At 40.5% G+C, this 12,406-nt stretch overlaps 1 protein-coding gene across 1 annotated transcript; it reads left to right on the top strand.

The window, feature by feature from the left end:
• Window positions 1-1,237: 1,237 nt before the first annotated feature.
• Window positions 1,238-10,967, top strand: METTL16 (methyltransferase 16, RNA N6-adenosine). The gene is made up of 9 exons (XM_054654909.2): window positions 1,238-1,463; window positions 1,576-1,775; window positions 4,686-4,826; window positions 5,857-5,972; window positions 6,752-6,894; window positions 8,098-8,167; window positions 8,974-9,063; window positions 9,977-10,150; window positions 10,241-10,967. Exons 1-9 carry the CDS (start codon window positions 1,336-1,338, stop codon window positions 10,847-10,849), a joined length of 1,671 nt encoding a protein of 556 aa, XP_054510884.2. The 5' UTR covers window positions 1,238-1,335; the 3' UTR covers window positions 10,850-10,967.
• Window positions 10,968-12,406: the final 1,439 nt, after the last annotated feature.

Below are 12,406 nucleotides of genomic sequence, written 5' to 3' on the forward strand. Positions count from 1 at the left end.
TGGGTTGCCAGTGGCTTTGTTAGTGTTTGGGAGCACACATAATCACAGACAGATGATATGCAGGTGCTTTATTGAGGCACACGGGAACTAGGGGTATTAGCAACCCAAATCTAGCTCCGTGGTTTTGTTCAAAGTGCACATATTTATACAATCTCAGCTGTAGCACTAATCACTATAACAGCCTTATTGATATTGCTTCATTAGAGCTTAGCCTGAGCTTGTATGAACATGTACGAATCTTACCTATAGGTATCTTAGAAACTTTAAATACTGATCCCCGTTACTGTAAACATTCTAGCTTGCTAAACTGTCCCAAATACCAAGCATTCTTTTGGCCTAGTTATACGTGATTTTCAGAAACATTTAATCCTGTACTAACAGCTTCATGCAGGAATTTTACAGAAATCCATGGCTATGAGGTGTTTCAGAGAATGCTGAAGATTCCTTCAAGGTAACAAAGGTGACTTGGGTGGGTAATATATCTGAAAATGGGACTGTAGGCTCCTCATGCTGCTGCATGGACAGAGCAGCCCCCAGAGAAACACAACTGTTTATGTAATTTCATTTATTTGTCGCCATTACTCATTGAGCATCTAACGCTGAAGCAATGATACCTGTATATAGAACATTTACATTTTAACTGTATGGGGTCCAGCTCTGGTCCCGCAGCATGAGGAAGACATGGAACAGTTGGAGCAAGTCCAGAGGAGGCCAAGATGTTGATGAGAGAACTGGGGCACCTCCCGTACGAGGACAGGCTGAGGAAATCGGCTCTGTTCATCCTGGAGAAGCTCCTGTGGAGAACTCCCAGCAAGCTTCCAGTATCTGAAGGGGGCTACTGGGAAGCTGGAGAGGGACTCTTCGTCACTGTTGTGATAGGACAAGAAGTAAACTGAAAGAGGGGAAATTTAGGCTGGATAGTAGGAAGGAATTCTTTACTGTGAGGGTGGCGAGGCACTGGCGGCTGTGGGGGTAACCATGGCCACGTTCAAGGCCGGGCTGGACGGGGCTTTGAGCAACCCGCTCCAGTGGGAGGTATCCCTGCCCTTGGCAGCGAGGCTGGGACTACATAATCGTTAAAGTCCCCTCTAACCCATGACATTCCGGGATCCTATGGAGCCGCGCTGGTCACTTCTCTGCCTCAGCAGTGGCACCTCGCTCGCCGCGGCAGCGGGCGCTGCTCCGAGCGCCCGGCTGTCCCCCCCGCGGCCGCCGCGGCTTGGTACGGCCCGCGGGGCCGCGGTGCGCGCCGGGAGCGGGCCCGGCCGGCGCGCGGGGGGTGTGGCCGTGATCCCGCGCCGCGCTCCCGCCGCTCCCGGCACATCCCGGCCCGACATGGCCCTCAACAAGTCCATGCACGCCCGCAACCGCTACAAGGACAAACCCCCCGACTTCGCCTACCTGGCTGGCAAGTACCCCGAGTTCCAGCAGCACGTGCAGACCACCCTGGCGGGCAGGGTGAGGTACGGCCGGGCGGGATGGGGCGGGTGGGTGTCCCGGTGTGTCCCCCTGGTGTGCCCGCCCCCGATGTGTCCGCCCCCGGGCACCCCTGAGAGCTCCGCGTGTGCCTTTCAGCCTGAATTTCAAGGATCCCGAGGCCGTGAGGGCTCTGACATGCACCCTGCTGAAGGAGGATTTCGGGCTGACCATCGATATCCCCGTGGAAAGGCTCATTCCCACCGTCCCCTTGAGGCTGAACTACATCCACTGGGTGGAGGATCTCATCGGCCACCGGGATGCTGACAAGCAAACCCTGAGACGAGGCATTGACATAGGTAAAGCTAAATGTTTAAATCCTTATTCACCATCAGCGACAGTAGCAGGTACAATTTGTTGCAGGGGAAAACGTCAGGTTTGAGGAACAAAGAGATCTGAGGTGTGCTAGCTGTGGTGGGAGCAGTCTGAGCTCCACAGGTGTTTCATGTGCCTGCTGGGTGGGCAGCCTTGCTCTGCACAAACACAGGAGCATCGTGGCAGGCAATTATGTGGTTCTTTAGGGCCTCGAACTCACTTGAGTGCAGCTTTGTGTGCTGTGCTTCTAGAAATGCAGGCAAAAATTTTATTCTAAAGGATCTATAAAGTGTTTCTCCTCAGTGTTCTAACTAGCCAATTGTGTCTTGCCGCTAATTTATTAATTTTTTTTTGGATGTCTGTACCAGAGAGTTTGTGAGTTGCATAGCAATATTTTTTAGTGCTCCACTTAGTGACATGTGACAAGTGCATATTAAATGGCTCTACAAAGATATTTACTGTATGTATTTTGATGTACTGATTACTAGTGCTGCATTAACATTTTAATAATATGATAAATGTAATTTTGTAGTTAAAAGGTAACTTTTGTAGTTAAAATAAGAACTGTGTAAGTGGGATTTTTTTTTAAGAAAAGAATGAGGCACTCACACCAGATAGCAGCCATAGGACACCTAAATCTTTCAGAGAAAAAGAATTTATTGCCTTCTGATCAGAAGAAATGAACTTCTTCCTGCCTCGAAGGCGCTGTTAGGATTCAGAGGAAGAAGCTGAGGATGACCAGACAGAATCCTGTGTCTGAATGCAGGATTTATGCATCATGTATGAGGTGTATGAATATGCAACAGGCTATTGTTTTTAAGGGTTAATCCTCTGTTAACGGGTGTCCTTTTTCGGGCTTATGCTGCCCAGAAAAAGGTACCCGGATGTCCGTAACTCTTTGTCTCTATTGTCTCATATTGTCCTAATTCAAGTTGTCCAAATTATTATTACTCAAATTGTATTACTATTTTATAACCATTTTATTACTATTAAACTTTTAAAATTTTAAAAACAAGTGATTGGTGTTTTTCACATGACATTTTTTCCTGTTGTTATAGGTGTATTTGATAAGTGAATGATATGTTCTTTTAAATTTTTTATTTTAATTTATTTCAATGCAGTTATATATGTGAACTGAATTGTAAAAGAGGCCAAATTAGAAACTAGGGCAAATGCCAGCTGAGCTGTGTTTTGGTTGTAGATGGTCAAAGATTTCTTGTTTATTGTTGAGAACAAAATGTCTTTTAAGTTGGACCAAGCATCAGCAGATGGATGACACTGTCTACTTTCAGTCTGGATTATTGGGTTATATCAGGATGGTATCTAGATTAGGCAGAAGATAAATGTAAACAGTAGAGGTGTGAATTTATGAGATGTACACTGATGGCCATAATTTGGTTTTCATTGGAAATAAAAGAAAAGTGCGCTCCATAAGAACTTCCACACACAAATAATAAAATTGGCATTTGGATTCCCAATCTTTGGTTATTCTGGATGAATTATTTAAAAGGCACTAGTGATAGTATATTTGAATTTAGTTCACATCTTTTATTTTGTCAATAGAATCTTCCTTTACAGTTCCAGAGGCTTGATTTCAAAGACTGTTTTGTGCTGCAGAAAACTTAGAATGAAATTGAGAGAAGTTGGAATTTCCTTTGTAACCTGTTTTAATGCTTGACATTAAAACTTTAAAGTTACTGAATTCCTCAAAACTGAGGTTCAGTAATCTCTGTTACTGTATCAGATTTTATGTTCTTGGCATCAGCTAACATGACTTTTTGTAATGGGATTTTTTGTTCTCCTGAAATTTACTGACTTGTATTTTTAGCTGGAGTTGTGCTGGATACTAGGTTTCCATCATCACACGTGTGTTCACAGCAGCTTTCTTCTAGTAAATTTGGAATATCCTAGACAGTTTCTGTGCATTTGATATTAGTTTTAATTTTTGAAAATGATTTCTATGAACTTCGTCACGGTAGGTGGCTGGGTAGAAGAGACAGATCCTCTAAGTCCTCCACATACTGCAAAATCTTCAGTTTGAGTTTGCATGAGCTTTGATGTTTCAGCTTTGGAAAAGCAGGAAGTCATCCAAGAGGGACTTGACAGAAGTGCTAGAAATAACCCCTTGCTGTTGTGTACTGACAGATGAAGTTATTGATGTTTCAATAAGTCAGTATAACAGATTCTAAATATATGTCTGAACTCTAGTTTTGTGGTGGTGGGATATCTTTCCCTTTTCTTGTATCCATTCCCTTTAATCCTAAATTTGGTTGTCATTGATAACTTGATCACCTTGGTATGCCATGATTATTTTTTGCTAGTATCTCTGTTTACCAAGTTTTTATCTGTCTGTCTTTCTTTTTGAGTATCTCAATTGATACTTAATGGACACTTTCTTTGATAGTTTTGAACATTAGAGAAAGGCAGTCTGGTGGAACAGATTTTCTTTTTTTCGTGGCTATTGTATGCATCAAAGTAAATTGTTTGTGATAGATGATAGAACAGTGCAGAAGAGAAATTTATTTGGTAGGGTTTTTGTTTTAGTAAAGCCAGAATGTATTTGCCTTTCTTTCTATAAATTAACCATTGTCATATAGAAGAAAAGTAGCTTAAACCAAAGCTGATAGTTTACTAGAAATTAATTACAGATTATTAATTTTTTTCTTTTATTAAAAGTGCATATTGGACAATGGTATTTTTCAAGTTACAAAAATTAAGTTCATTAAAGAATTGAGTAGCAGATGATCAATAATCAGATTAATAATCAGCAGATGATTAATAATAAATTTTCTTGAAGTTAGTTCTTTTTGGTGTAATAAGTACACAGTTAACAGCCACACTGTGTATAACACCAGTACTTATTTTGCCTTTTTCATGGATTTTCACTTCTGCAGGGACAGGGGCATCCTGTATATACCCATTGCTTGGAGCAACTTTGAATGGCTGGTATTTCCTTGCAACAGAAGTGGATGACATGTGCTTCAATTATGCCAAGAAGAATGTGGAACAGAATAACTTGTCTGATCTTATAAAAGGTACAATGTAATAAGGTATTTAGTAGCATATGAATGTTCTGGCATATTTTTGCCTGTTCAGTGGCATATCAGAATGTGTATTCCTTCCAAGTACATTTTTTACTCAATTATTTGCTCAATTATTTTTACTGGAGCAGAATATTTACTTAAGTCAGTGTATACTTAAGCCAAAAAGCTGCCTTGTCTAGCATGGTATGTGTGGATAGAGAACTACTCTTCCTTATCAAAATCTGTCACATAAACTTCACCCTGGGGTGTTTTCATCTCTGTATTCCTTGTCTGTTACTGAAGTATTTCTTAGTGTTTGGGCTGTTTCTGCTGGTAGGAGACCTGGAATGCTCCCCTTGGATAATTGCATGATGCTGCCACAAAATGTATCTTGTACAGAGAGTTCCTCATCCTCACTTCTTGAATGAAGTCCTGACATTGCCTGTGGTAGCAGAGGCAGTATGCCAGACTTGGTCTGGGAATGAGCTTGGAAAGTTTTCTGAAGGAGCTCAGTGTAATAAAAATCAGGTCCATTTATGAGCTCTGAATAAAAACTTTTGGAAGCATCCATTTGAACAACATGTCTTAATCTGTTGTCCATGTCAGTCTTGAAGATCCAGAACTTGATGTGGAGAACAATGAGAGTTTTCTGTCACTGCTGCCACTGATTTTTAGTGGTGTGGTGGTGTTTCAATACACTGGAAAAGCAGCTGGCAAAGGAACAGGCCTCATGTGAAGCTTTAGTGCCTGTAGCTGTAAGGGCTTAAAGCACATTTGTGGTTGTGTTGGAGAACTTGGCATAAGTCAGGTAGTCCTTGTTGTTTTAAACAGATTCATGTGGTTCTGCTGCTGTGTATAAACATACAGGCTGTTTGTATGCTAGTCCTTGACCTGAAGTCTTTATTTGCATGGTGATATTTGTTACATCTCTTCTGTAGAAAGCATTGTTTAGAAAGTACTGGTTTTATACTATGTATAATGTATATAGCTTGTTAAATAAAATATGAAGTTCTTTACTGACCAAATTCACTTTTTCTAATAGTGGTTAAGGTACCACAGAAAACTCTTCTAATGGATGCACTGAAAGAGGAATCTGAGATCATTTATGATTTCTGCATGTGCAACCCCCCCTTTTTTGCCAACCAGTTGGAAGCTAAGGTAAGGTAACAACCTGCATATTATAGGTACTTCAGTAGTCAGTGAAAAGGTAGCATCAATTTAACCTCTTGGTTAAATTGATGCAAGGTTGAGTGGAAAACCCCAAATCATCATGAATAGTTTTTAAGTCTTCTCCCTCCTCATCACCTAGCCCCTAAAGGAAACTTAAAGTAAACTTCTGAAAACTTAACTGTTACCCCTCCTAAAGTGGAGAATGAGCTGTAGCATTCTTTCACAAGTTCTCACTGTCTTAGAAAATGAGTTTGGAAAGTAGACAGCTGGTAAATCTGAAATCAGATGCCTGCTGCATAACAGGCACCTCTGTAGTGCAGGGGAATTAGTTCCTGGAATTTTGCTTAACTGTATTTTTCATTTCCTTAGTCATGTAGATGGTGTCATACAGGTCATGCAATACCCACTAAATATAGTCAGAAATCTATAAAGCAGGGCAGTAGCAAGGAAGGTTTAAGATTTAATTAAGCACTACAGATTGTAATTGCATAGATGCACTTAGCATGTCTTACATGTATTGGAACCACATATTTCATATTAGCAGAATCCTGATGTGACAAGTACCTTAACTAAGTTTGAGATTGTGGGGAATTCACTCAGCTATGTTTATTTTGAGTGGATCTTTGTTATCCATGGTTCTGATGGGGGGAGGATGAGTAGAGGTCATGGTGCTTGCTTCCCCTAAAGATTAAGATAGGAAGCAGTGTAAAAAGCAGCATAACATTTAATGAAATGTTCATGTCAAATGTTTTTGTTTTTTAATCCAGGGAGTTAATTCTCGAAATCCACGGCGTCCCCCTCCCAGCTCTGTAAATACAGGAGGGATCACAGAAATCATGGCTGAGGGAGGAGAACTAGAATTTGTCAAAAGAATTATTCATGATAGTCTCCAACTTAAAAAGAGGTTACGGTAAGTGTTTTGTTCCAGTCAAAAAACTCCAAACTAACACCTTTTATCTTCATCTTTGGCAGAAGTCATGCAACCATGTTATTTCTAGTACCTATGATCCAGTGATACCTGCTCAGTTTGCTTGATGATAATTCCACATCCAATTGTTCTTGAGCAGCAATTAGAAGTTATTGCTGGAGGTATTTAAAGGCAGAAGACAAAGCCTGTGCAAGTGACATTTGTAGCTTGCAGCAAAATTAGCACGTGTACCTGATAAGAGACAGATCAGGGTTCATTCTTGAGGATTTTTGGGATGGAAGAGGCTTTATGATACTGCTTAGTTATCTGTTAATTACCTAAAAATTTCTATCTTTTCCTGCCTGAATTTTGGTAACTTGCAGCTTTGCCTGCTATAGGACACTGTTGTACTGAATGCTCTCTGGGGTGAGCATAAGCTGCAATAAAACCCATAGTGAGACCTTGTTTTGACCTTATTTTGAAACAGATGGCATGTCTTCAGTTTTCTGACTATATCATCAGGCTTTCACTCCCCCAGTGTTGGACAAAACTGTCCCTTGGTAACTGGGAAATCTTAAGTTTTGTACTTCAATATGTTATATTTATGAATAAACTTTTTTGGATCCAGTCACCAAAAACTGTGGAAGATGGGGTTGTAAAGCTTGAATAATAATTTAGATGAAGAGCAGAGCTTCATCTAAAGTAATGTTTGGGAGATTCTGAAGATGTGGAGCTGGGTGGAAGGATAAGCTTCACTAGAAGTGGGAAATAACTTTTTTCCTTTCTTTTTCCTGATTTTTTTCCTCATGAAATATGGGTTATGTGATGGAAACCTGGATAAGTGAGCACAAATGATAGTCAGTATGTCTGCTTTTGAGCATGATTACTTGCCAATAGTTGGTTATTCCTTTTTGTTCTGATTCATTCTCCAAAGAAAGTGGAGAAGTTGAAACAAATTCTTGTAAGGTGTAGCATCTTCCCCATAAATGAAGTCACTCTTTGAAACAAGATTGCTTTTAGTTCATATGTTGTTTCTTAAATACTCCTAATGTGTTTCTTAAAAGCTCAAAAAGATTGCCCTGTCCAGTCTGTCTTTGGACCTTCTGTTCTGAATTTTGTTGTACTATGTCCTAGTCACTCTGATTAAGTATGATTTTTTTTGTTGTTGTTGTTTTGGTTTTTCATTTTGTAACGTGTGCTTTGCAGATGGTACAGTTGCATGTTGGGTAAGAAATGCAGTTTAGCACCACTGAAAGAAGAACTTCGAATCCAGGGGGTGAGTTTGCATAGAGTCCCTATATATCCTTCCTATGTTCTATTCAGAATATAGTATGCTTCAATGTATGTGGGTAATTATTGTTGAATTATTTCCTTACAGAAAGGAACTGCAATTCCTTGTTAGGGAAACAACTGAGGTTTAACTGTTGTAGATTCAAAACTGACAGATATTTAGCAAATATTATCTCCAAAGTTTTGTCTTTAGCACATGTTGGAGTATGTCTTCAGTCTAGAAGATTCAGGGTTTCTGCTTTAAAATAGGCTTAATAAGGCTGTAGTGAACAAAAAAAAAAAAGAGAACAAAAAAAAATTTCTAGCTTTCTAGCAATTTGGTTGATAAAAGAAATAGTAACATGATTTAAGTGGCAATGTTGTTTTGTTTGTATTCAATTCTGGCACCAAGTAAAATTCTCATTAAAGAGGGCTGTGCAAAGGACTTTTGGATGGCTTTCTGGAGGAAGCATACTCTTCACTAATTCCCATACAAAGAGAATAATTGTGAGATCTGTCCTTGTATACAGTTGAAGGGAAGAGAATGCATGGTGAAATAAATTCCCAGAAAGATGAATTACCAAAAGCAGATGCTGAGCTAGATACAAAATATCTGATTTTCCTTCTGTGTCCTTGAACTGTTGCACCTCAGTCTTAGTAAAAGGAGAGAAATGAGAGAGGGCCCTGACACCTCTGAGCCATGTCAGAAAGAATCTCCATTTGTATAATGAGATAATATGCCTTGTTTTGAAATGTGTGCAGTAAAACAGTGTTGTTTATTAATCTGAAATAATGTATTGCTTCTTTGCATAGGTCCCTAAAGTCACTCACACGGAATTCTGCCAGGGACGCACCATGAGATGGGCACTGGCCTGGAGTTTCTATGATGATGTGCAAGTACCTGTAAGTAGCTTAATTCTGGCTTGCCTGTGATTTTCTCTGCCTCTTACTTGAGGAAGGGGCTAATGAGCTATAACTACTGTGATACAAACTGTTCTTCTTCAGACTGGAATATTGGATGTGCTGGGCTGTATGGACTGGACAGTGGAATTTCTTAGATAGCTGCCAGTCTGTTAGCAGTTGTGACATGTGATTCATGAGTGACCCCTGTTGAGGGTGGAAAAAGGAAGCCGTTGTAGGAACTTCCTGTGGCTTTCAGTGAAAATAAGGATGATTTGTAACATACCTCAAATAGTTTAGTAGTAATAAAAATAATATGCTAAGTTTGGGGCTGGATTTGAATTTAAACTTCCTTCCGAGAACTCAGTTTTAATTTAACATGTGGATTCTGTTACCAAATAGGTATGACCACGTCTAACTCAGACTTGCCTACATGAATGTAAGTGGAGCTTGTTCACCTTAAATGTGAGCCAGTTGGTTTTTTGGATCTGGATATTTGTATATTTGAATATAGGTATAGACAATAACAAATCTTAAGGAAGATGCAAGTAAACCTTCAGTGCAGTTGGATCAAAACGTGGATATTGGCAGTTGGCCTCTGTTCCCAAGAGCAGCCACACTTTCTCAGCTCATGGAGAGCTCATAGTTTAAAGGAACCAATGAAGCTTTTTGCCTAATACCTGAAGATAAACTCCCTCTGTCCATCAGGCTAGCATAAAGTGCATGATCATGTTAGCTGGTTTGAGTCTGAAACTCCTGGGGGTGAAGTGGAGCACGTGCCAAATGAATGACTGCTTAGTGCCTTATGTTACACTCTTAATCCTTGTGTCTAATGGAATCACAGTCTTCTGAGTACAAAAGTCACCCCATTAATACTGCATAGCCTTGTAATTCTTTTCTTTCTTTCTTCTTCTAGTCACCTCCCTCTAAAAGAAGAAAATTAGAAAAACCACGAAAACCAATTACATTCATGGTTTTGGCTTCTACAGTCAAAGAGTTGTCTGTCAAAGCTGCAGCTATGGGCTGGGATGCTGTAGAAGCTATTGCTGTGGTTAGAGCCTGGGTAGAGAAGATTCTCACTGATCTGAAGGTACAGTATGAAGTATTAGATGTTAAAACAACGTCCTAATTGAAATCATAACTGTGAGAGGATCATATGAAATTCTGTTTTCTGCAATAGGTTCAGCATAAACGTGTTCCATGTGGAAAAGATGAAATTAGCCTCTTTGTCACTGCCATTGAAAACTCCTGGATTCATTTGAGGAGAAAGAAACGAGAGAGAGTAAGGCAATTACGAGAACTTCCTCGAGCTTCTGAAGATATTCTGCAAGCAATGGAGGAGGAAAAGAACAGCCAGAAGAGCGTGAGCAACAACTCGGACTGTGAAAACCCCAAGGCTGAAGACTCTGAAATGGCACCTGATGAGGATGTCCAGATGACAGCAGGTGATGAGCAGCCAGAGGAATCTGCTGCCAAAGAAGAGCACAGTGATCCTGTGAAGGAAGAGGAGATGGAAGCAAAGCAGGGAGAAACATCATATGGGAGAGGTTCCAGTGATGTGAAGGAGGAACCTTGCCCTTCAGAGGAAGCTGGCAATCTGACAGTGGGAAAAGAGCCTGGCCCTAAAGAAACTAGTGGGGGTTTTCTCTTCAAGTGTTTAATGAACGTGAAGAAAGAAGGAAATGATGTAGTAGTAGAAATGCACTGGGTTGAAGGACAGAACAGAGACTTGATGAACCAGCTGTGCACGTACTTGCGGAACCAAATTCTACGATTGGTTGCTAGTTAGCTCTTTTTCCTACTTTGGTAAAGTAGGTCTGTCCTCAGATTTTGTAAACTATTTTTAATGAATTAAAAATTTCAGATAGCAAAACCTGTCTTTTCCCCCTTAAAAAAAAAAAAAAGAAGAGTAGAATGAAGATAGATGTCTCCTTTAGTATTTTAAGTAGGATTTTCAAAACTGTAAGGAGGACATGAAGTGATGAGGAAGTAATAGATTTCATGCTGCAGTTGTTAAACTACGTGTTGAAGTGAAACATGTTTATGCTGTGAACATTTTAAATATCAGCAATGCTTATTCTGGTCTTTTTCTGGCAGAATAGAAATATATATTGTTACTAAGTGGAAATCTTTACTGAGTTATTTTCTTCAATATTTTTTCAGTACTAATACAGGAAACGGTTAGTCTTTGGTGGGAATTGTTTCCTGCAGTGAGAGCCTTTAGCAGAGGATTTATGTATGCCTCTCCTCCCTTTAATGTATCTAACTTTTGGTCAACAGAGTAGCAGCATAGATACATTCTCCTAGTGTCAATTCATTAAAAGAATTGCTTTAGGGAAAAAGTGTTTGTTGTATTTATTTGATGCTTGGGCTCTGCAACACAGAACTTGAACAATGAAAGAAACTTTTTGAGCTGCTTGATTTAAAGACAAGGAAAATACGTTGACCCTTCCATTAGACCATCCTTTACACTTACTCAGATAAAATTGTCTGAAATGACAGCAGTATTCTTAAAGAATTTTGCTTCCATTTAATTTTAAGATTTAATGATGGGAATGAGAGCGCATGCTCTTCTTCAAGGGCCAGAAATTTCTGCGAGCATGTGTTTGAGATGATGACCACCGGTCCTGCTTCCTGTGAAGTCAGCCTCCTAAGCTGTGATCCATTTCCCTGAAGAGAGATACAGAACATGAAGAGCTTTTCTGAGTGGAGTGTGGGTGTGTGTGTTACCCAAAACAAAGCAGTGGTGTCCAGAAGGAAATTACTGTGGGTGTTCATACTCACACTCCTGCTTTCAATGTTCACCCTTTGCTGTCCTTATTTTTGGAAAGATCAGTATGTTTTCTTCAGTTGAAGTGAAAAGCAACTTAGAAAAACCTTATTTTTTGATATAAAATGCTTCTTAACACTTCTGTGGGTGATGGACAAAGACATGCATTTTTCGGGTACTGCAGAATTTTCGTAGAACTGCTCCTCATATTCACGTTGCTGAGGAGAGGTAAAACCAGTCCTAGTCTTTTAGAATCTGAAACAGCTATTTTGGCGTCAGAGACATTAGAAACAGCAAACGAGGCTGTTTGTCCTCTGGCTCTCTCCTGCAAGGTAAGCCTTGTTTTGTTGAAGCAGACCCTTCCTTCATTGAATTATCTCAGCCTTTCACCGGTACAGCGCGCGTTACCGCACGCTCGGAGCGCTGCCTCAGCAAACGCCGGTGTTTTTACACGGACAGCCCTTACTCTGCGGGGGCCGCACGCCTCGGGCCTGCCGGGCTGCTCGGTTCCGTGCTCCCTCCCGTTCCCTGTTCCCGAGGCCGCCCTCCCGCCGGCCGGGGCGGGGCCAGGTTTGA

Source organism: Agelaius phoeniceus, chromosome 2 (genome assembly GCF_051311805.1).
Source record: "Agelaius phoeniceus isolate bAgePho1 chromosome 2, bAgePho1.hap1, whole genome shotgun sequence".
NCBI lineage: Eukaryota > Metazoa > Chordata > Aves > Passeriformes > Icteridae > Agelaius > Agelaius phoeniceus.

Coding starts and splice junctions, on each gene's coding strand:
- METTL16 (XM_054654909.2), top strand. CDS start 1,336: ATGGCCCTCAACAAGTCCATGCACGCCCGCAACCGCTACAAGGACAAA. Junction 1,776..4,685: donor GAGACGAGGCATTGACATAG/GTAAAGCTAAAT, acceptor TCACTTCTGCAG/GGACAGGGGCATCCTGTATA. Junction 8,168..8,973: donor AAGAACTTCGAATCCAGGGG/GTGAGTTTGCAT, acceptor TTCTTTGCATAG/GTCCCTAAAGTCACTCACAC.